At 45.2% G+C, this 25,274-nt stretch overlaps 1 protein-coding gene across 5 annotated transcripts in view; it reads right to left on the bottom strand.

Annotated features, from left to right (window-relative positions):
• Window positions 1–1,847: 1,847 nt before the first annotated feature.
• ema (C-type lectin domain containing ema) overlaps window positions 1,848–25,274 on the bottom strand; it is a 79,254-nt gene continuing 55,827 nt past the window's right edge. For 3 of the 5 annotated variants that reach the window (XM_075701788.1, XM_075701786.1, XM_075701784.1), the window contains 6 exons: window positions 24,424–24,745; window positions 20,842–21,031; window positions 20,306–20,462; window positions 17,174–17,406; window positions 13,999–14,222; window positions 1,848–2,428 (listed from right to left, as the gene is read on the bottom strand). In XM_075701788.1, the coding sequence (XP_075557903.1) occupies window positions 2,325–2,428; window positions 13,999–14,222; window positions 17,174–17,406; window positions 20,306–20,462; window positions 20,842–21,031; window positions 24,424–24,745 (1,230 nt within the window). In that variant the 3' untranslated portion in view covers window positions 1,848–2,324. Of the gene's footprint in view, window positions 11,838–13,998; window positions 14,223–17,173; window positions 17,407–20,305; window positions 20,463–20,841; window positions 21,032–24,423; window positions 24,746–25,274 lie in introns of all 5 variants that reach the window. The other 2 variants (XM_075701789.1, XM_075701787.1) reach the window with 2 other exon arrangements.

The following is a 25,274-nucleotide window of genomic DNA, read 5'->3' on the forward strand; positions in this document are numbered from 1 at the left end:
TGCAATGCACGTCTTGAAATGGGTAGAAAGGCGCACTCGTATCACCTGTTGAAATACGCCCCTCTCACAGTTTCTGCTTTCTTGCTTGTCGAAGTTTGTCTGAATTTGGTGACGCGGGTAGCTTCATTGCTTCTTAATCTGTTCAGTCAAAAGTAGTGAGTTACGACCGCCAGATAATTGTGTAGTTGTTTTCGTGCGGCTGCGCTGGCCGACGGCCTTGGCATCCAGCAATAGGATCAGCACTCGACACCTAAAGCTTTCGTCGGCCTCCAAAGAAAGTATGTTCTGTGCAGGGATGCGATTTCGACAACCGTACGGCTGGCCTTTTCCTGCATCGCTTTCCACGCTGAAAGCTCGAAACGCCCATCAAGTCGAATGGCGGGGCATTTGAATATATAGCTCCAAAGGAAGAACAACAAAACAAATTTCGCGCCTTCGAAAACAAAATGACGTCACTTCTGCTTTTAACGGACATGGCGTCACATTATTTTTTCTTCCGCCAGAAGTGTTCCCACCACATACAGATGGCGCTAAGCCCCATGGACCGCCGATGGACCGCCATGTTTTGAACGTATGGGCTCCTATGGAAGCTTCGCTACCAGGTATATTTACCTTGGCTGTTCCCTCCGGTGCTCCTCGTACGCATGCTGTTCTTCGGGTGTACGAACTATACGCGCCCGCCCCGTCGATAACGCAGCGTTTTTTTTAGCGCCGATACCTCTCCTGCTTATATACTGCGATAACCTTGACGTCACGCTATTGTTCACGGCGAGCGTTATCGGTTATGCATTTTGACATCTGCGCCGCCGCACTGCAGCCGTACGAGATCACACACAAAGCAAATAAAAATGTTAGGGGGTTTAACGTGCCGAAACCACTTTCCGATTATGAGGCATGCCGTAGTGGGGGACTCCGGAAATTTCGACCCCCTGCGGTTCTTAACGCGCACGTAAATCTAAGTACACAGGTGTTTTCGCATTTCGCCCCCATCGAAGTGCAGCCGCAGTGGCCGGGATTCGATCCCTCGACCTCGTGCTTAGCAACCCAACACCACAGCCACTAAGCAACCACGGCGGGTCAAAAAGCAAACAACGAAACCCATTGCGTACGGGTGCGTTAGAAATCACGAAGTTTTTTTCTGTTTCCTGACGGCGAAAAAAACTGCCGAAGGTTCGTCATATACAGCTTGCGCTGTAAAAACACTCGGAGTCATCTAGCGCGCGCCGCCGCCGTGAAGCCTGCGTGTGGCCTTCGAAATGCACGGCGTGTCGGTGCGTGCGAACGCCGAGAAACGAGTCGCGCAGCGCCATCTGGTGGCGCCGCCGAGAAGTCCGCGCGCATAATGGCCTCCGAGACGAGTGGCGTGGCGCGCCGGTGGCCGCGAACGCTAAAAAAAAATGCATACTTCCTGGCAGCCATAGCATTTCAAGTTCTCCAATCTCCTCCAGTACTGAACCAATTTTAAAATAAAAAACTTCTGGGGCAAAGTGCTCCCTAGACGACACCTTGCAAACTTCCAGTGCATAATCAAAACTTGCAAAGGGGCCTGGTGAGGGACCCTACAAAAGTAAGTCATGAGCGTGAAGACGCATAATGGGGCTTACAGGAAAGGAGCGATCAGTGAGATTTTGCAAATGTGCACCAGAGCGAGATTGGTTGATAGAAAGAGTGAAAGCCCACTGACTGCACCGTAACTGCCCGGCACACGACTGACACCTGAACATCGGTCAGCAGCGTGGGAAAGGAGAAGGGGCAGCAAGATGACAGGAACTACAGGCACTGCTACAATCCTTTTTAGTGTGCATACCATCACAGCCAACATTGAAAGCAGGGAGACAAGACACAAATTGTGCAAAATTTTCAAATATATATTTACTCTCCATCTCCGACAATGCGTGTTTCTTGTCTATTTACAACAAATGCGTCAAACAGTAGTTTTGCCAGCACGTGTGTACAAGAGGGCATAGTTTCTCACAATACACAGCCTTTAAATAAAAAGAAAGGAAAGCAAAGAAACCCACCGGGTCCCCGAAATCACATCATTCACTCACTTCGCTATTAGTGCATACAACAAGCACCCACACTGAAAGACAGAACAGGCAACCTCGCCTAGAAAAAAACTTCTATTTCTCCTCTCCAGGCTGTCGTCGACCTCAACAACTCATTGGTTTATTGCGAGAGATACAGGAGATACAGGTGGGGGGGGGGGAGCAGTCGACTTCAGCATTGCGAAACTGTACAGATCGAAGCGGACCTGCACCTGAACACCACCACTGTTTTTCTGCAGATGTGAGCTGCGTTTCGAGCCAAAAGCCGAAGCAAAGCTAAATCCAAGATTGGTGGCTGAAAGGCCTGCGCAGCTGTGTGCTGCTGGCTTGAACACTGGTTCCCAGCGGCACAAACACGCTAGACTGCGCGCACCAGACATCTGGAAATGCAGAGGGAGAAGACGCGAGAAATTTCAAGGCCGTTTCCTTTGCAGTGACACGTTGGGTGAGAAATGTTAGTCAAAGTAAACAGCAAGTCCTTGCAGCTCTGCTAACTTCGCCTTAAATAGTTGGAGCAGGTGCCTCGCTCCGCGTGTAGCATGTTTAAAGGAAATTTGTGAAGTGCCGTAATCTACAAAGCCACCACAAGCACAGGCTAGAACGTTGATGTGCTGCAACTTGTTTTTGCTAGGCAGACTTGTTAGTTGCCGGGAACAAGTCCTTTATAATGCGAGAGCAAACTGCAGTTTCAAATCCTGCAGGCCAATCTTTAGCTACAGTCAGGGCTTCAGGCTGCTTCCAGACAAGTGTTCCATTAAATGGGGTTAGTAGTAGTAGTAGTAGTAAGAGCTCTTTGCCAAACTTTAGGTTCACACTTCACACTGCTTTTCTGAGCAACGAACATCAGCGCTGGTTCTAATTTCAAGAAAGACAAAGCTGGCAATCCAGCCAGCCATCATGTGATGGTTGGGTGCGACATTGTGACGGCAACCACACAAGCCTCGTACTACAATGCTACAATGGTTGACCTGTGCACACATCTATATCTTTAGGTTCACACTTCACGCTGCATTCCTGAGCGACGAACGTTGCCATGGGTTCTAATTTCAAGAAAGCTGGCAATCCAGCAAGCCATCACGTGATGGTGGCACGTGACACTGTCATGGCAACCACACAAACCCCCGTACAATGTTACAATGGTTGACATGTGCACGCATCTACAGCTATAAAGATTCACCATGGAGCCACCGCACTGACATACTGCAATGCAGGACAGGCGGCAAGAGAGTACGGAAAACTTAACCTATATAAACACAGGTCACTTCAGTCATACCACCTACAAAAACAAACATACGCAACACATACAAAAAAGATGCAACGTAGACTAGTACTATAACGATCTTGCGATTCATGCAGATCAATTCTGCCTCAAGACAGTTAAGCACAAGAAACTAGCATGTGCTAGGAAAGTGATGGCAAGGGTATTACTATCACAATAATCTAGGAGGTGCGTTTACCTCTCCACATTTGCTCGTGAGAGCGGCACTGGCACGACATTGGTGTGTGTGCGTGTATATGCAACTACAGCACATTTTCTGGTAGTTAACACCATGATTACGTGTCATGATCTCCCAATGACTAAGCGTAAACGGCATTCTACTCTGTTCCCGTGTGCCTACGTTTCCTTCCAGTGTGATACTAGCACATTACTTTGAGGCGGCACTCTACAGTACAAACCAGAATCATATTTCCACAAGGCAAAATCACACATCTACGCTGTGCAACATGGCCGATACACTTCCAGGCCCTCAGAAGAAACGGACTGATTACAGTGCCTGTGCAAATAATAAAGGTTGCACGGCCTTCAAATGTAAAGCCAGCTGAATATACTAGAACCGGATACACTGTCAAGAGGGATGGAACATATCAAGACCACTTTGATTGCCAATAAATATTGCACTGGGCTGAGATACTGCAGGGCAGTTTAAGTGGAAGCTCTGAAGCTGACTCCTGGCCACCATCTCCGGTTTCCCTCTTCAAATAAGTGTGAAATGCAGAAATAGTCCTCATTAGACAAAGACTGAACTAGCTTAAACGAGGTTAGTTACATTTTAAAAGCGGAACTGAAATACCTATTAGTGTGTGTTGAAAGGTATTTTTGTTCAGGCACTCGTGTTGGTCAGAAAGAAAACTAACAGAAACTTGAAAGCTTACAAATAGTTTAAACATCAGTTTCTAACGCATTAATGTAAACCTTAAGCAAGATTCCTGGTCCGACCATTGACACTTTGCACGTCACATATAGAAAATAGTTGCATGTGCTACCACAAACATATATGTATCAAATTTAGGCGCTCTCGTGGGCTCAGTTGACAGAACTACCACTACGTGTAAAGGTGCAGAGTTCATCATCATCATCATCATCCTATTTGATGTCCACTGCAGTCTCCAATTACCCGTCCTGTGCCAACAGATTCCAGCTAGTGCCTGCGAATTTTTTTAATTTCATCACCCCGCCTAGTCTTCTGCCATCCTAGACTATGCTTCTCTTCTCTTGGCACCCATTCTGTAACCCTAATGGTCCACCGGTTATGTAACCTATGCATTATGTGACCTGGCCAGCTCCATTTCTTTCTATTAATGTCAATTACAATATAAGTTATCCCCGTTTGGCTCTCTGATCTACACCGCTCTCTTCCTGTCTCTTAACGTCACGCCTAACATTCCTTGTTCCATCGCTCTTTGTGCGGTCCTCAACTTGTTTTCGAGCTTCTCTGTCCGCCTCCAAGTTTCTGCCCCATACGTTAGCACCGGTAGAATGCATTGATTGTACACCTTTCTTTTTAATGATAGTGTTAAGCTTCCAGTCAGAGTCTGACAATGTCTGCCAAATGTGCTCCAAACCATTTTTTGTTGTTCTGTAAATTTCCTTCTCATGGTCAGGGTCCCCTGCAAGCAGCTGACCTAGGTAAACATACCCCTTCACGGACTCTAGAGGCTGACTGGCGATCTCGAACTCGTTCCCTTGCCTGTCTATTCATCATTACCTGTTTTCTGCATATTAATCTTCAACCCCACTCTTATACTCCCTCTGTTAAGGTCCTCAATCATTTGCTGGTGCAGAGTTATGGAATTACAAACATGGGGTTCAATATTCAAGTTTTTCAAATTCAGGCAAGGCCTAGAAAAGAAAAAGGCCATTACTAAAGTGTGCTACAGTTTGACTTTCTTTTTTCACCTACATGCAACAAGTTTAATTCACGTTGGTGCCTAAGCAGAGCATTCCTGCATTTTACATGCATTTCAATTCGAAAACCAGACTTCAAGCTAAAGCTTCCCTTTAAGCACATCTAACAGCTCAATGACTGATGCGCAGCAAACGTGAACGCAACACTTCAACAATCAAACAGGTTTAGTCACAAACATGACTGCACACACTGCAGAAATTCTACATCAAAAATTTTTTTGCTGCCAGAAATATTTACATACGAGCATCAAGACACATTTGCAATGCGGCCATCATGTCGGAAAAGGCTACAAGTATAATGCCGGTTCAACAAACGTTTTCCACTACGACCAGACTACGATTCCCGGACAGGTCCAAATATGTTGTACTGCATCCCCATCTTAAGCGAACCTCTTAATGAAGCAGAATTCCTGTCTTTGAATTTCATTAGATGAATGTGGACTTCTAAAACCAACAAAAACCTGCTCATAACATGGTACATCGTGGAAGGGTCAAAGAACTACCACTGCTTTTCTTTCACGCCAATTTTTAATTATTCCCACACCCACAAAGAGCATTTGCTGGCTTTTTTTTTAACTAAAAGTAGATTGTACCTCCTAATGATTTTAAAACCATTTTATTTATGAGGCCACCAAGCCATGAATTATTCGAATCTGTGTTCAGTGCACTCTGGACAATGTAAAACATAAATGATGCATTCACTAAGCAAACCAAAAAGCCCATGACTGTCTACACTGAAACACCATTTGATAGGTTCTTTGCAAAGGTATGCAACAGGAAATCGCACACCAGCATTTATTTTCCTTCCAGGGACACCTTGAATTCTTGCATTGACCTCCACTTCCTTGCACAACTCAAACAAAGTACAGCTGAACCTCAATATAACAAATTATTGGATATAAGAGGTAAATATAAAATGTTTCTTGCCAGTATCAGTGTATAACAAACGTATGCTTATAATGAATACTTATTACAAGGAAGGTATTTTTATTTGGACGAATTACTGCACATAACAAAGTAAATCTAAAATCTTTCCTGTCGACATCAATTTGTGATGGACATATGCTTATAATGAATATCGGATATAGTGAAGGTATTCTCATCCACATGCGACTTTGCGACAGTGAGGTTCGGCTGATGACACAATCACGATACAAGCAGGACGTGCATTGAAAACGTAAAGCAACTCACTCCAACACCTCTAGGAGGCCTTAACATATACGATAAGAAGTAGCAAAATGGAAGAGGCACGCTTAGAGGCAGATGAAAATAATCATCAATGGGCTGCGATTGGCTGCAGGCGTCTGGTAGAGGCCACGTGTTTGTACTGATGCAACCCCAAACCAAGAACGCATGTTGGACATATTAAAAACCTGCTTGTAGGCTTCCCCAATAAAACAAGCTTTTCCAAGTATCGTGACACTGGCGAAATGTGATCCCGGCAAACAGGCCATGCACCCCCACATACTATTACAATTACCCCTGATCAATTGTCACACGATGACGCATCTGCATGAGGCAACCACAAATTCGGCACGAGATATTAAGCAGTGTGTTGTCTAAAGGCAGACGAACATTTACAAACAGACAAAAAAAGAAAAAAAGAAATTAACAAGAAACGTGAACCAAATTGGCGGGGTGAACAGTTGCAAGCCAGTCTTGTTATTACCAAACGGCACAGCTTGGTTCAAGGTGACAAAGTGCTAAGCTATCCTATTTATGCAAACCTTGAATAAACTGCTAAATAACTACATTTCAAGCTGAAATCCTTGTTTTGTGCCTGTTTCAATATATACAAACTACACATTCCATCAACAAGTTTCCTGGCTAGTGGTTGCCTTTCTTGTTAGTTTCGCCTTTTTCTTCTATTTCTTGCAGTCCCTCAAAGAATGTATAAGAGCGGCACTACTGTAATAGAAAATGCCTCAAACTCAATCACTACCAAATGGGACAGATTTTTCCTTGAATGACTGCCTCTGAACATGAATCAAACGTCTTCCTGTTACATCACTGCAACAAGTTGTATGCGCGATGACATTATGGATTGGAATGAAATGCTTTTCGAGTCATCTCCAATAATAGTCCAAATGTTCAGTGAACGTTAATGGGGCTCCAAAGTAACTTGTGTGAGGAGTTTAAAAAACCGAAGACCAACACACTACCCAGAAATTATGCACATAATCCGTGCATAGTGTGTTTTCTGCACATTCTACCTAGTGAACGAGGAGGCAACGAAGACGCCAACATTGTGAAGGTTGCCGCCATTAGCCTAAATACCAAAGTTAAGAAACTAGGTGTGGTTACTCTTGTGCAATTATATCCTCGCTTTACAAATGTCAATAAATCTGCAGACAGCAGTAAAAAAGCCCCTCTTGCAAACCAACATGGACAAACAAGACTTAAACAAGACATTTCAAACACCAACACGTACAAAAAAGAAAATGAATCAACTTCGTTGATGAACACCACGTAACGGTGCTGTTTCTTTTCCTCTACAAATAATGCTGTGTCACATACTGACCAAGCACTCCTATGTGTCCACTAACACGAGCACAATATTCCAATTTTGTTCGGACTTGGAACTTTACTGTTCTAGTTTCGCGAGCTCATAATTGTACTTGAGCCTCTGATATCAAGATGATCCCTTGCATTCACAAATGCACCTCAGCTCCAGTAAATGGAAGAAAGAGCTGCTCTTCGATTAAAGCAGTCTATGCTTCAGCAACGCTTGTCGTTGGTTCCTGTGAAGAGTTGCTTGACAAACACTCATCGATGCAAGTGCTTCTTAACAAGACTTTTGACTGTGCCCGATTGCACTTTCAAAAGCTGCAAAATCCTTAGGGAACAAGTTTATCAGTGTTGGTTACTGTTCTTTAGACAGAGTTGCTGCGTCCTGGCTCAAAAGCTTTTATTTTCGCTGCAAAGTTGTGAAGTGACGATCGTAAGGATAATGAAGACTTCTTCAAAATCTTGTTTTTATGTTTTCATTGTTCCTAAACGTGTTCCTTAGGAGTTTTTCCAAACTAGAGCTTTAAATAACCTCCTCCAGCAGAGAGTCGATGGTAGCAGTGTGAAAAGAGGTAACAGGCCCCTGATTTTCTCATACAGTATCAGATCTAAAGGCTGCATTTTGCCTAGAGAAACAGTTTTGATGCATGTGGGGGTCCCACTAACAGTCTTTTAAGCATGTATTTAGAAGCAGGGACAAATGGACGTGTATATTTTCCACCAGAGATAAAATGGAGGTGATGCACTTAATTTAACCAAAGTTCCTCAAGGAATTTTACCCAGGCAATTTACTAATTAGGACACGAAAGACAGCTGCTAAAAAGTTGCGAAGACTAAAACAAAAAGGCAAAGTTGTTTCTCATGCGACCAAAGCCTAATTAATTAAACTTGGTGAATTTGCCATAAATTAAACTCTGGTGTTGGTGGAGCTTACGGTACTAGTGACCACTCCAGTCAAGAGGTAATTCTGACAACCATTTGGTGCAATCAAAGAGTGGCGTACAGACAAGGTGCGTTCGTGAATACAGCCTACAAGGCATCCCCACTACCACAGGAATCTAGGAAACAGTTTCACATCTCCTCACATTCCCTTCATTCACAACCGTGCCACTAAGAAGTACAGAGTTTGAGCAGATTCGTTAGGCACAAACACAAAGAAGATCTACTATATAGCACAATTTTTTTTTTACACAGATCCATGCATTTCTTTCAACGTCCTGGCAAGACAATGCAACATTCCAACGCAGACACTGCTCCAATCGTGCCAAACATAAGTACACCAACAGGTATGACAGCAAAGATGCATTAGCACAGTCCCGGGGCAGTTCGGCAAACTGCTTGACAAACCTCGCGCTCACTGTGAAGCTGCTGATCACAATGGACAGTTGCACTTCTTTCAGGGCCGTACTTTGTGCACACTCTCTTGAATACACAAACTGAAAGTACAGAAACAGTGCGTCCAGGCTCTCTCTCTTATCTCTATCTCGCTTCTTTTAACCCACGTCTTAGAATTATCTTCTTTTTCAATCCTCCAAGGACTGCTGCTTTCCCCACAACCCCCACAATCATCGGAACTGACAAAAGCATTCATGGCCACACCAACCTCTCTTAAGTCCAGTACGCCTGCAACTTATACTTTGGCATATGACTAACCACAGTGGTCAGCAGGCGTGGCTTGAGGATCAATTCCACTACGCTAGGTCCCTTGACAATTGATCTCTGAAAGACGATACACACGCAGAGACTAGATGCAAATATTAATAACTGTGCGCTTTGTACAGAAGGGAAAAAAAACTACTTTGTACAGGCAATACAATGCATCACAGCCGAATGCCTCTTCGTTATGCAGACACACACTCTGCACGAAAAAAAAAAAAAAAAAAATTGCGAGGCATCTTCTGCAAGTTCAAATATTTCAGCATCAAAAATCTGAGCTAAGGACTACACCTCCTACCTCTAAAATTCACGTGCTACAAGCTCAACCGACGCAATGCCCGGTGCCACAAACCTATGTCTCTGCACTAGCCAACTAACGAAGAAAAAAAAGTTTTAGCAACGAGGCATTGACATGCCTTTGTACAAGGACAGTCCCTTATAATTCAATCAACACTATAACGACGACTCGAGAATTTTGTGGAACAAGACACCACTGTTGAACACAAAAGACAAATGTGCCGTGTACCTGTCCCTTGCGCGTGCTCAATTCTACGACATCATGATGAAGGCGAACTTCCTTCAATATAGACGTATCCGAGACAGTGTTTCAAAGCGTGGAGCAACGACGGGGCAGATGCTCTGCGGTTTTGTGGGGTCGTAGCTCGTAATAAAGTCATAGGCTGTCACTGAATACAAACACTCACAGCGTAGGTAGGTACAGTCCGACCGAGAATAGCACACATCAAGTTGACAGAGTCGCAATCAAATGGGATGTTATATATAAAAAAAATTTGCTTATATCATAGACAACCGTTGAAAATGAGAGCTGCTTCAGTAAGGAACATGCTGCATGATTAATGACGGGCTTTTAGCAGATGCCGGAGCACTAAAAATGTTTTAAAAGAATGCATGCTTTTCATTATAGAAAGTTCTGTACAAAATCTCGATGCTTCCCCACCAGCATGATAAAAATGTGCGGCACGACAGCGAGCACCTCGGACAACACATAAAACATTATTTCACTCCACTCTCTCCATCATGGTGCACCTAGGATATAAAGACGTCCCGGCAGCGCAACTAGGATCTAGCGATTAATTCCAAGTTGCTTGTTAGATGATGCAGTAACAGCTCAAGATAAGGGTTGCAGGACAGAAGTTCCAAATGCACGTAATTCAGCCCCCGGATCACAAGAACACAGAAACAGGCAACGGACATGTTTTTTTTTTTTTTTCAAACAATGTGACCATGAACATGGCCAGAGGGAAGACTTTCACGACATCTGGAACAGTTTGAACTGCACTCGCCCAATTTGCACCTTAAAGGGAGGGCAAACACGGGGAACATATTTACAAACAATTCTAGGTGCATTGCCAGCACTTCCATTCCGCTTCACACAAAGCCCCAGTTGCAAAGAGTTCCAAACTGCACTCCATGTCCCAGAAGATGATTTTCTGCCAAATCTACCAGATTTTAGCCTCGTACAGCAGCGAAAATTTCACTTTTGCGACTCTTCCTAAAATTACTCTAAGTGCTGCTTAACTCGGTGTCCCACTGGGAGTCCTTTATGGGTTGTCATTTATTGATTTTTTTTCTTCAATAAACGTTTTTGTTCCTCAATACGAACGCTGCTCAGCGGTACGCTGCGAAGTGATATGCATCTCCTCTCCAAATTAAAACTTAGTTTGTGGGAGTCTTGTGCTGGGCGTACACTTTCGCAGCGCTGTTGCGTTTCCAAGGACTCCACGTCCCAAGCCTCCCTGCCTGGATGTGATGCCAGCAGGTCATGAAACACTGTAACACGGCTGTCATCCCACCTGGAAAGGGTCAGTATAGGCTGCCCCCCCTGGCTCAGTTCTGGCACGGCTCGAGCCCTCGCTCTTCGTGCATGCCATGCGTACGCGCACATGAAGATGGGCCGCAGGATCGACCCCATAAGTATGTCGAAAGGTGCTGCATTTCTGTTAGCCTCTTTGCCGGCGGCAACTCTTTGTCCACCGCCACCCGGCCGGCAGTTAGCGTATTTGTTCAATTGTAAGGCAGTCACAATTATATAAGTTGAGGATGCCCAGCTGGGGGACCTGAGAAAAAGAATGGAAGTTTGCATTCTAACATAAGGCATATAAGAAATATTCAGGCTAAGCAGGGATTGCCCAAAATACTGAATGATCAGAACTCGTGTGGCGCACGTCTCGAGTACGCGCGCTGCAGAGACAGCTAAATGAAGCGACACTGTGTGCGAGACCACAAGCTGCAAGTCGGCGTTTCTGTGCACGTTTGCGTCATCTCAACTCCGTCAGGTGCTGGCGTTGTTGCACCGTGAATCGCAGCCAACTGTCCTAAATATGTTCCCCGCGACCCACTGCCGAAGCCTGTCTACAAAGTATCTCCCAATGTCTAATGCTGACTTTCTTCCAACTCCAAGATGTTTCTGGTAAAGCCTGCTTCCCAGGATCAAATAGGAAAAAGAAAAGAAAAAAAGAAAAAGCAAAATGCATCAGCCTTGTAGCATAGCTCAGAAACAGCGCAGGATGTTTCTGCTGGAAATTTCTCAGGACTGAAAAGGCTTTTGAGAATTTTTTTTAAAAAGGAATTGCCAGACCTTCTAATTTTTTTTTTTTGACAGGCAAGGCTAACACAATCACCAAATGCAACCCTGGTCAAATGCAAACGCCCTGTCAAACACATTTCAACTCAACTAAGCCAGAAGTTTGTCCAAAAGGAACGAATTCGGCAAGGCTGTTCTCTCGGGACTGAGAACTCTTGTGGAAATTCTACTTGCACTACGATTCACTTGTAAGCCCGCGCACTTTGAAAGCTCATTCAAGACATTATAAAGCACGTTTCCTTCAAGCAGACTTTGTCAGTCTTTCTTCTCTTTCGCTTTTTCGCGTTCAACAAACTAGCTTCGTATGAAACGGGAAGCGCTGCGGACTTAGCAATCTACTGTTTTCATAGCAAGGAAGCAGCTTCTCTACTGCTTGACAATTAAGAGGAGGCTTTAGCTTAGAAGCTCCCATCTAAACAAACAGAAACGTGAAATCATTCTGCTCGACATCAACTGCACTGAACTCGATGAGTTTTGTCACATTCAAGAAAAAAAGTTATGATATATCGACTGCAGAGGGCAGACTTTCATTGGTCCATTACTAACTTAACAAGAGGTATTGCAAATGTCAAAAGAAAAAAAAAAGAAAGAAGCATAAAGCTTACAGGTAACGGGGCAAAATAGAAGGATAAATCAATTCTGTACCACTACACTCATTACAACACGAGAATCAAACAAAATTGATGTACAGTATTGTACAACATTTCGAATATACCACTAATTTGAGCAGAACCTTTGCAAAACTACTGTAAATACTAATAATTTCAAGAGAGATGTAAAATAACATATCACATTTGCACACTCAAGACGCTCTAAGAGATGCAGTCTACAGAGCTACGATATCTGTTCCTTGAGCAGTTATGGATTTGTAAGCTTCGTGCGCAAACTTTTTTTTTTTTTACTTTACCACTGTTTACAAATTTTAGTAAAACCTGTGATGCCTTATATCAAAATTCTGTATCCTACAGCAGGTAGCATTCAACTGTCCCTCTTAAATGTAACAAATTCCATTCAAATTGGCTCAGCAGTTTTGCAATTTCACTGTTTCACATGCATTTGAATATGGAACTCCCAAGTTGGCACCAGACAAAGCCTCCTCTCAAGAGGAAGCTTTAGCTCGGGTGCTCCTATCTAAATACATGTAAAAGGAGAATTCGTTTTTCTCGGCAACTACTGCACCAAATTGGACGAGGTTTGTTGCGTTGAAAAGAAAAACTTAAAGTCTAGTGACTGTTGGTTTTGAATTTTTGAGTTAAGTCGTCAATTTCTTATTAAAAATCAGCAAAAATCGAAAAGTTTCAAAAAACGAAACTATCAAGTTTACAACATTGTAACTCATAGAATGAAAAACGATAATACAATTTTTGTGAACTGCATCGAATAGTATATCTAAAGCGGACAAAATTGATATGTCACACATGAGTATAAAAAAAATTAGTAATATATAAATACAGCTTTTGCAGAACCCTTGTAACCAACGTAACAAATTCACGTAAGATGTAAAATGACATATCGAATTTGTCCGCTTTGAATGATCTAATGGATGCCATTAACAGAACTGCGATATCTTTTCTTGATGCAGAGCTATGAATTTGTCAACTTCGTTGTTATATTTTTTTCAAACGGTCGAATATTTGAAAATTATTTTAACAAAATTCAGGCCCTAAATCGAAATTCCTCTTCCAACAATCACTAGAATTTACCTTTCTCTCTCAAATGCAACAAATTTCATTAAAATCGGTCCAGGGGTTATTTCAGAAAAATGTTTTTGCGTTTTACACCTATTTGAATAGGCCGCGTCGGAGTTGGGCCCGAGCTAAAGCTTCCTCTTGAGACCAGGCAAGGCAATACCGAAATGAATGACTACAACGTTCAACATGCACAGCTGACGTTTCTGTGCAATTGCGATGATAAACCATCGCAAGGGCCTCGAAGCTAAATGCCCGAGTTGTGCGTCGTGGTACTCCTTCCTCGTCAGACAGTGTGGACCACACCTTTGGCCTTGGATGTTGCGGCCAGCGTGAGCGTCGCCTCGAAGCCGTCGTCCACTTCCGTGCCGAGGATGGTCGTCTCCTCCGACGACGACCGGCACGTTGTGTCCTCCGAGAAGTCCCCGTTGCAGTGCTCTGTGGTACTGGACCCTTCCGAAAAGGAGGTCTCGCTGAAGCAGCACGGCTTTCGGCACTCATTCGCCGGACTTTCTCCTGTCTCGTCACCACTGCGTGAAACAAAATGAAACCAGTTGATTGTGCACCTAAGCTGGTTAGCAAGGAAACTCGTGCAGTTAAACCCTGACATAACGAACTTCAATATAATGAAATTCTCAATATAGTGAAGTATTTAACTTTCCATAACTTGTCCATACGACATTGTGTATTAAGAACCTCAATTTAACGAAGTGTATTTATACCAGAGTTGCGGAGTGGGGCCCTCCAATTCGTTCTCATTCCATCCCGGAGAGTGGAAATCCCCCATTAATTCCACTCCTTCCAAGTCTTTGGAATGGTGAGAGTTGGACCATTCCCACTCCTGGAGCGGCTGGGCTGAAACGTTCCATTCCTCCAATCCCAGTAAATTAAACCTTTTCTCTACCCAGTGAAATGCCTACGTAACGAACTTCAGGGGACTCCGGCAAATTGTTCGATATTCTGAAAGGTTGTTCTAGTGAAAGCCCCAAAGATGAACCATTTCGCCGATCAACTCATCAGTTTATCAGTTGTCACCGTAAGAGCTATCCACGAAAATGCCCACATTGGCTCTCGGCCCGTGCTTTTGTGATCTGCCACAAATTCTGCAACCATGTACCACTGCAGCACCGTGTAAAGAGTGCTATGCCCCCCCCCCCAAATAACGGCGACGCCAACACACACACACACAAACGCACACACACACACACACACACACACACCAAAGGGAAGCTTCAAGCTGCCTATAAAGCCTAATGTTTCTTTGTTTGTTAGATCTTCATATACCTTGCCATGCACAACACCACTGTATCGCTTGAGGCAGACACCCGAACTATTCCAAAGTGAAAGCGCGGGCAAAAGACGCCATCCAGAAAGTGCGACCATGTGGCATCCCCACCAGTATGGAGGTTGCATTTCTCTGCATGCGTAGCTGGTATGGCCCCAGAAAGAAGCACGAAAGAAAGAAGAGGCATGTGCAGAAAGAAGGGCGAAAGAAGGAAGCCACACACTTCCACTGCTACGAGACTCTTGTCTGGGCAGAGCTTGCGCTCGCAAAATGTTAAGAGTCGTCGCCTCTGCAATAGAAAAAAGAAAGAAAGAAAAAAAGAAGTCCTCTCCCGGCATTTTCTTTCCTCCGGCACCGTGGCATCCTTTTCTGCGCCTTGTCGTCTGCTAGCCTACTGTTCCAGCTGCCGTAAAGGGTCCCCAGATTTCACAATGTTAGTTTCTAGCACTGAGGCGTTGTTAACACGACACGGAAATCAAATAATGATTGTTATTCTGAAAAGTTCGGTGTTCTGAAGTTCACAATACTGAAATATTTTTTTTTTTACACTGAAACTTCAAGCACTCCGCAAGGGGGATCTCTGAAGGGTTCGCTATAGCGGTGTTTGTAGCAACGAAGTTTCATTGTAATTTGTTTAACACTTGTGCTTGCATCCCTCGTAACCTGTTATTTGCCTGTTATCTCTGCAGTGGCGCGTTGTTGCCTGCAGTTTCTCTAATATGTCCCAGCTAACTTGAACCAGAGTTTAAAAATATGTGAATGCCACACAGTTGGACAGAACCAAGGTAATGTTTGCCATCGCTTGGAGACACTCAAATTATTTTTTCATTTTGCCTAATTGGATAATTAGTCTTAATTAATCAACTCAGACATTATATTCGATGAAAAGCGTCAATGAGAAAATTGTAGAGCGACATGAAAAACTCCTGATACAGCTTTCTGTTACTTGATACGTGCTGCATAAAAGTGTTTTTCCGAGCATGAAAGAAGCCCGCAAATGCACACAAAATTGCCGCGCATATGGTCACTCATTTCACGCGCGTCAAAATACAGGGGTGGGAATGGCGAAGATCGTTTAGAAGCAGATTTTGTAGTAGCCAACAATGACGTTTCTGAGCGGTTATCAGCTGGACACTATTCCTGTGAGCCAAAAAGGGTTCCGAAGTACCTCCGCACATAACTGCAAAATATTGTGCGACCACTATTGAAGAAATGACTTAGTCAACCAGCAGGCTCGCCAAAGAAAATACCGCGCGTTCTCAGCGGTAAAGCAAGCCACACAGAGAGAGAGAGAGAGAGAAAAGAAAAACCTCCCGGCTATATAGTCACATGGTTTAGAGCATGGCCAATTCGAGCAACATTATTTTAGGCCTAAAGACTTCTGGCTAGTAAAATGGCAGAACTACGAATCTGCTGCGTTACGAGCCCACGGATAAGTGTGGCAGAGCAAAGCAGATAATAGCATGCAAGGGGGAAAGTTATAAGCTCACTGACTGCACCACGACACTGCCTCATACGCAAAGTCCACATTGTTGTTTCGGGAACACCTCTCCCACCAAGGCCATTCCGTCTGTACGAAGTGTGAATGCCGGACATGCCAACAACGTCTAACGGAGCGAGCGCGCACCAAAAGGCTAGAAAACTAGGCCCAACAGAAGCTCATCGTAAACTACGCACGGCACACAAGTATGATGCGAGGAGTTTCCACATGGCCGACCACAAACATGCCAAGGGCGCTCTGGATCGGATTAGCGCAGTGACTCTTCAGCCCATTTAGCTTCATGAATAAAGGGAGGTGCGCCTGGAGCAGTTTCTCCCATTTGGAGCACGAGATGTAGCAGCTTTAAAGAGAACGTAGCAGATCGGAGCAATTGTAGGAACATTCCCACCACTGAAAATGCGGCCGCTGCAGGCGGGAATCGAACCCGTGACTTGATGCTCACCAGTCACAGCTGTGACATGTGCTGCAAACGTTCCCTTGAACCGGCACCGCGTGGGTCAAAGCACAACATACTGTGCGTGACGTTGCGCTGGCTACGGTGTCACTGCTTCACATTAGGGACAAAACTGCAACATTTTTTTCGAGCACGGAAAATCCATCGACTCCGCAATGACTCGCCGTTTGCACATCTCTGCGGTTAAGCGAGCGTGCGTCCTTTCCGACACAAGCTTGATCAACGGAACTTGACGGCATACCTGGACGTGGGAGACGGAAGCGTGGCGGCGGAGCCTTCTTTAGGTGGAAGCAAGAGGGGCACTTCAAAGTCGGTCGACTCCGTCGCAGCGACGACCAGAGAGATCGGTGGAGCCGTGACGGCGACCTCTGGCACGACCTCGACACCTTCGTCCATGGCCGTCTCTTCGGAGCGGGGCTTCTTGCAGACCCCACTGGAGCCGCCTTCGCCAGAACTGCTGGAGCAGGGCCTTATCTGCAGGCAAATGGCACGGTTTTCAGTATTTGCTCTCTCTCTCTCTGTCTTGTTGACCGTCATCATTCTTGACACTTTAGAATGACAGCAAGACAGTTTTCTTGTACGGGCGGTATACAAGACCATTGCATCACTAGGACGTTATTCGAGCACAGCTTGTTGACTAGTGGATCACAGTCTAACCTTTAAATGCACTGTCGCAGATAAGGGTACCTGAAAATTTGCAGAGATGGTGAAGTTTTATTCCGACACGAGAACGAAGAAAAGATGTACTACGGTCGAGGCAAGGCATATCGGTGAAGGTGGTAGCACAGTGTGTAAGCCAGACTTCTTTTACCTTGCAGAGAGAGGAATTACGATGCCTTAGAGGGTCACTAAAGGGAAGAAATATTTCAGGCTTATTTGCAAATTACTCTGTTTCAATGTCAACAAAGCCACTTTTATCGTGAAAGGAGGCTTGGTGAGCCAGAAACAGACTAAAAAATCAGTGTCTGGTAGCGTCACCATCCTGAAATTGCCACACCTGCTGGTCGCGATGTCACAGATTGCGACATCTGCTTGAGCCTGGTTAATTTTCTTTTAACAAGTGTCCAGAATTTCTATTGAGCCGATACGGCCCAAATATGAAAATGCGTCGACATCTGTGATGTCACACTAATGTACTGGGACTGCAGTTATGATGTGAAATTAAGAAAAATAAATATGTATGAAGCTTTGGGCTGTATTTATTTCTTCTGGTAATCAACCTGCTACCACAAAATTAATGAAATTAGAGCTATGGAAGAATACTGTACCAGTCTAAGCTGATTCAGTCATTCAGTGGCATAGACTGAAATAAGCACTGTAAAGTAATTCAAAAGATTTCAGTGCAATTATGTTGTTTATTCAATTAAGCAATTCCAGGGGTGGGACTGCCCAAAGTAACTTTGGAGCAATTTCTGAAGCAAGTAAAATTGCATTATGGAGCAGTTTGGAGCAGGCTAAATTTCATTTTGGGGCAATATGGAGCAGATAAAATGTTTATTTTGAAGCAGTTTAGGGCAGGCTAATGTGAATTTTGGTGGAAAATAGAATATGGTAGCGCCCTTCAAAACCACGACAAAGCACAGAATAAACCAACACGAGCGCTGTACTGCCGCTGTTTTAAGCGACTTCTTCCACTAAATTTTAAAGCAGATTAGCCTGGTGCAGAAACCATCCAGTGCATGCAAACTTTAGTAATAGTGCCTGTAGATTTTAAATTAGCGGTAGCAATTACAAAAAAGAAAAAAAAAACATGCATTCTGCAACAGCAAGTCCAAAATTTGGAAAAGTAGCCCAAGACATTCATAAATACATTTTTCTTTACTGTCTCGACACATGCCGAAGCCATTCTGGCACAGCATGGCACGCGTTTGGACAGCTTTCTGTGTTTGGCGAAGTTTGGCACAGGAATTTGCATTTGTACCAAATGGCGCAACTGTCACAGCACTGCCACCCATGAAATTTGATTTCTTGTACAAGTAATGGTCGCCTCGGGTAATTCCGCTCAAGGGTTAGAATAGTGCTATCTACCACAGGCAATTTTTAAAAAATTTGGCGTAGCTAAGAAGAAATACCACACACGCACATGCCGAGATGAAGGCTGTGCTACAGACAGAACATAAAAGCAACTAGACATGCTTTTTCCGAAGTGTGCTCCTTCTTTCCGACTCTGCACATACCGAACCAACAGAACATTTGTTTTGAATTGTTTTGAACTTATATATATATTATCGAAAACAGTTTGTTCGAACCCTCCACATCCCTTCAAAAAAGAAAAAAAAAAGGGAAAGATCCTGGCTATATGCCTGGCTGTTGCCAACATCGTGAGTGTGGTGCTTTGGTTTCATATTCAATTGTAATGCGCAGGCAATTTTAGAACCCATTTTTTTTTTGGAAAGAACGTGTGCTTTGGATTTGTTTGTAAATATGGCAATTCTACACTAGTTTTGAGTGCAGGTTCCTTCACATGCTCCGATCAGCTCTACCCACCATGTGGCTCACCCAATTTCACTTGTTCCTCTCAATATCAATTTGGGGCACCATCCTCATACACGCAGGCGTCATCCCTTATCTATGTGGTTGTTTTTTGATCTCGCACGATCAGATGCAGCCAAAGGCAAGGGGATTAGCTGGAACAACAAGCGTAGAAGGCTCTCAGACAAAGGCAGAGGGCTCAGTTGGCACGGGCCAGGGGTAACTGGAGATCTCTGGGGCAAGCCTTCGTCTTTTTCATCATCAGCCTAATATTCCTGTCCCACTGCGGGACAAAGGACTCACTGAGCTACCACCCTTGGTTTGCACCAGCTGATTCCACCAACTGGTGCAGATTCCCCGATCGCATCACACAACCTCCTTCTGTCCTCGACTGTATTATCCTCCCCTTGGGATCTAGCATGTAACTAATCGACCTCAACTTACCTACTCCACGCATTACATGGCCTGCCCAGCTCTACTTCTTCCTCTTAGGCTCAAACTAGAATATTGCTTGCACCCATCTGCTCCTTAACGCACGCCGCTATCTCGTCTCTTGACATTATGCCCATCCTTTCTCGTTCCACAGCTCCTCGCACAGTCCTCAGCTTTTTTGTAAGTGTTGTCTTCAGTGGCGTAGCTAGGTCGCCTGGCACCCGGGGCCCATAGGTCTTCTGTCACTGCCCCCCCCTCCGGGTGTAGTCGAGGAAATCGAGGATATCAACAATTTCCGGTTGTAATTCAGACGTATATGACACCCCCCCCTCCCCCCCCCCGGTGCTACCCCACTGGTTGTCTTGCATTGGGCTTAAAGATAGACTGGTGGCGACAATTGCAATGTCGGCAACGATGCACGCACACGTCTACACAGAGTAGACCACGGCACAGCAAATGCACTACACACCTGCACTGGAGATGGGCTGCCTGCGACGGGCAGTGCCCTGGTCGACAGGTCTTCCAGGGGTATCTCCTCGGAATGATCCCGCGACCGGTGACCCAGGCGTGGGGAGGACTCCCGCGACGTCGACCGGCCACGAGAGACGGGGCTGCTTCCTGAACGCCTGGGGGCAAAGTTTGCGTCCAACAAACCAAATGCGGAGATGTACGTAACATGTGCAAGGTGTCAACCACACTGGCACTTTTAAATTCCCCGATTTTTTCAGGTTTGGTACGAGTGTTTTTACAAACATAAACTGGCAGTCAATGACACTGGAGGTTGAGAAGCAAAGAAAAAGAAGAGTGGTTTATAGTCTTCCAAGTTACTATGCCAGCCCATAATATTCAAGTACACTCAAGCCTCAATAAAGCCTCCAGCCTTTACGCGCTTGTCACTTTCGATATCTCCTTACTTTTCACATGCGCCTTTTAAGGCAGCCCAGCCACGCCAGAGTTTAAAAAAAAAAAAAAAAAAAAAAAGCACCGAATGCCGACGCAGCTTACCTTCGCTGCCGTCCTTCGATGTCGCCAGTACTGCCTCGGTGCCCAGTGCGAGCTGTGGCAAAGCCAGGCACCTTCGATGACGTCGTGAACAGCGGCCTGTAAGGCTGGTGGTGCGGTGGACCTGCGCCACCCACAGTGCCGGCTCGACCACGCAGGCCCGTGTCCTGGGAGAGGCTTCGGTGCATTAAACCTGCGAGACAGATAACAGGTACATCCTCTTAACAGCGAAGTTGCTGAGGGGACTTTCCACAATTGTTTTCGTGTAGCAGCAGTGGCGTGCTCGGTACTGAATGGCAGTCAAAGAACAGCCAGCAATTAATTTTTTATCCGAAACATAATTATCGATGATCATAAAGTAAATGTCACGTTGTGCATACCTTGCTCGAACAGACAACTTTTTCATGCTTCTTTTTTAGTCAATATTCCCTAATTTTCGTGTCACACGTCACATTTCCCTGGCTCCATGTTGGAGGTTAGCCGGGAGTTTGCATGCCTGTGGTGGTGAAAGCTGATGGCAAGGTCCGGCAACGTAGCCTATGCGGGAGGAGTGTTGAAGTGGCCGTGTGACCAGGGTGCCGGTGACGAATCAATCACCAAGAACAGTTAAAGAAACGGACACTAACCCCCATATTCAGAAATGCATCTTAACTTGAAGGCCATGCTTGACTTGATTTAAATGACGCCTGTCGTGAATGCACCAAGAGAAACGCAATGAGAGTCTTGGGCGCGTTCACACCAGGCGTCATTTATATCAAGTCAAGCATGAGCTTCAAGTTAAGATGCATTTCTGAATACGACGGTTAGTGTTTCCGACGAAGCGTTTGAGAACTCGCTTATACAGCTTCATTGTTTTTCATGTACTGTGGACTCTTTTTTAAACGGAACCTCAAGGGATCAGGGAAATTAGTTCCGCTCATCAGGAGTTTCGTTTACCAGGAGTTCTGTTTATCAGGAGACAAATCTTTTAGCATTGCATGAATACAAAACCAATCAACCATGAGGATGGTGTTCCACCTAAGCGGCAGTTCTGTTTAAGTGATTTCCATTCATTGAGATTCCACCGTATTTCCAATGAAGTGTTTGACAACTCACTTATACTGCTTCACTGTCTTTCGTGTATCAGTTTCTCAGATTGACATACGTCCGTGAAGAATTTTTATGCAATAGCATAAGAGAGAGAGAGACAGAAGGGAAGAAGGAAAGGCAGGGAGGTTAACCAGACTGAGTCCAGTTTGCTACTTTACACGTGGGGAGGGGAATGGGGAGTGAAAGAGAGAGAGAGAAAACGCGAGTCTATACCGCACTTTCACATGCACTAAGTTAGGCGTAGGATGTCTATAGTCGGGCACTCAAGTCTGTTGCCTTCAGGTAGTGAAACAATAACAATATGCAATAGCATTAATTTGCATACTCCACTAGCCATCTGGCCTTGAAGTCGTACCACAATGTAAAATTCGTAAAATTAGAAAGAAATTATCGTAAATAGCCGAGTTCCGACCAAGAAGCCCACAAAGCTCTAGCACTACTCCAGAACCTCACTGCATAGCCTGGAAAAAAATAAAAATAATATATATATATATATATATATATATATATATATATATAGTGTCGTAAAGTTAGCCTCGTAGTTTTAACCCTTTGAGGGTCAGACGTAAATATATGACACCACAAACAAGTCCCAAATGGGCGAAGCCATTTACAGTGGAACCCCGTTCATACGTTTTTCATCGGACCGGGGAAAAAAAAACGTAACAGCCGGGAAAACGCAACAGTGAGGAAAGCTCCGAAAATGAATGAAAAAAGTGCAGCTTCAACTATAGACAATTTATTTCCACAGAGTGCGCTTAAGAGTTAAAAAATTACAGAATGGTGGCTTGCCGTTTCTTTCGCTCGCTAGAAACCACCACACGTTTCTCAATAGCCTGGAAGGCCGCATTGCTGTCAGCGTCGCTGTGATGTTCGACGTACCTGCGGAGGAGGTCCAGAGCCCCGACGGCTTCTCCAAAGCTAGGATTTGGCAACTCCCCGGCATCATGCGGCTCGTGCTCCTCATCGTCGCCGTGCCACGGCAATGGCAACGGACGAAGGAATATCCGTGGGAAATTTTGCCCTCTTTGGCGTAATCATGCTAACATGCTAACGATTTTTTAGTATTGCTGTGGAGCGCGTGCGTCCGAGCAGTCCGGTTGCACGCAGCGCGGCGTGGTTTCGCGAGAAACGTAAACAAGAGAGGAGAGCTGGCCCGATAGGCGAAGCAACGCCAACTTCCGGCTTCACTTTAGCTTCACAAAGAGTGACGTGTGGGCCTCTCCGCCTCTCCCGAGTTTCCTTCCTCCGTGAGTCGACCCATCAACAAACCACGCGGTGACCGTAATCACAGTGATGATAGTGAGAGCATTTTTCACGAATGGCCACTTAGTGGCGGCCTCTCGAACTGGCCTGCGGCTTCTTGCAGCCAGTTCTATAGCCAAGCCCGGCCAAGCCTGGCCAAAACTCGTCAAAAGCCAAAATGGCGGTTGGAGCGCATTGCCTACTTCAGCCCAGGCGGGTTCGGGGTGCTAAGTTGCGACGTATCATGCGGGAACGTTTTGAAAGCTACAACGTAACAGCGGGGTTCCTTGTACATTGGATCCTATGGAAGCTATGCCGGGACCGCATGAAAACGACGTAGCAGCCGGGAAAACGCAGCAGTGAGGAACGTAACAGCGGGGTTCTACTGTATTTACGGCCCCGTCTGTGTGTTTGAAATGTGCCCTCATTTTTCAACTTTTTGTTGTCCAGCAAGCGCTGCCACCCGCAGGAATGGGCACACAAGAGCTGCGCTCTAAAACTGATGTCTATCTGGTTTCTAATCTCAAAGGGTCGCAGCTCGATAGTCACTCTACTGCTCACAGGGGTGCGATTACATCTGTTCACAGGTGGGTGCTGGTATATACAAATGACGCTGCCATATAAGAATGATGCTGACATGCCTGCATTCATTTTCTTGAGACTCCCCAGAACCGACTGCCCCTAATTGGCAATGGAATGAAGGATTACAGCAAGTTTCTGACTGATTTGCTTTTCCTGATGGGCCCGCACAACCATAGAGTTTTCTTGCGTGCGCTCACACATACACGGTTCAATTACACTACGGGCGTACGCACTGGTTGCTCTTGCCGCATGTGAGTCGAGCAGCGATTCCGTTGAAGCAGACTGCTGCTCTAGTGCCGAATCAAAATATATCTATTTCAGTGTATCTACTTGTCCATTCTAATTATTTATGCCAGCACATCTGTGTCTATGAATAAACAATGCATGTTTACTTGATTTTTAAATCTGCAATAAATGAATTCAACCTTAAGAGATTGCACTTGGAAAAAAAAAGAAGAAAGTTTACCCTTGAAGGGGTAAAAGTGCTTGAGATGACAGCGGTTCATTTTGCATATCATGTTTGGCTAACAAATTGTTTTTCTCGTCACATGCCAATGCGATGATTAGCATTCATTGAAGTCTGAACCACTATCAATTTATTTGGGGCTCACCCGCGGCCTACATGTTGTGCAACCCCACCCTATCGGCTTCGCCGGAGAAAGCACTCACTCGACGACGCTGCCGACAGCGAGGCCACCGGCCCGCACGGCGCCCTCGGCGTGTGCGGGTGGTGCCGCAGGGGCGACGGTGGCTGCAGCGGCAGGTCGAGCAGCCTGGCGATGCTGTGCATCTTGCGCTGCCGCGCGCGCAGGCGCCCCTTGTTGAGGCGCTGCTTGGCCGCCATGCAGCGAATGTGGTCGTCGAAGAGGAAGCGCGCCGCCAGAAGGGGTGCGCTCCCGGGACCGCTCGCGCTGCGGCACGCAGCGCCCCGGCTGTGCACAGTGATGTGCAGGCACCGGCTGTCCTCCTTGTCACCTGTCACCTCTATGTCCTGTGAATCAATCAATCAATCAATCAATCAATCAATCAATCAATCAATCAATCAATCAATCAATCATTATCACCATCAGCCTGGTTACGCTCACTGCAGGGCAAAGGCCTCTACCATACTTCTCCAACTACCCCGGTCATGTATAAATTGTGGCCATGTCGTCCCTGCAAACTTCTTAATCTCATCCACCCGCCTAACTTTCTGCCACACCCTACTACGCTTCCCTTGGAATCCAGTCCGTAACCCTTAATGAGCATCGGTCATCTTCCCTCCTCATTACATGTCCTGCTCATGCCCATTTCTTTTTTTTTATTTCAACTAAGATGTCATTAACTCGCGTTTGTTCCCTCACCCAATCTGCTCTTTTCTTATAACGTTACACCTACCATTCTTCTTTCCATAGCTTGTTGCGTCCTCAATTTAAGTAGAACCCTTTTCGTAAGCCTCCGGGTTTCTGCCCCGTATGCAAGTACTGGTAAGACACAGCTGTTATACACTTTTCTCTTGAGGGATCAATCAATCAATAAAT

The sequence above is a fragment of the Dermacentor variabilis genome, chromosome 8 (genome assembly GCF_050947875.1).
Source record: "Dermacentor variabilis isolate Ectoservices chromosome 8, ASM5094787v1, whole genome shotgun sequence".
NCBI classification, from domain to species: Eukaryota; Metazoa; Arthropoda; class Arachnida; order Ixodida; family Ixodidae; genus Dermacentor; species Dermacentor variabilis.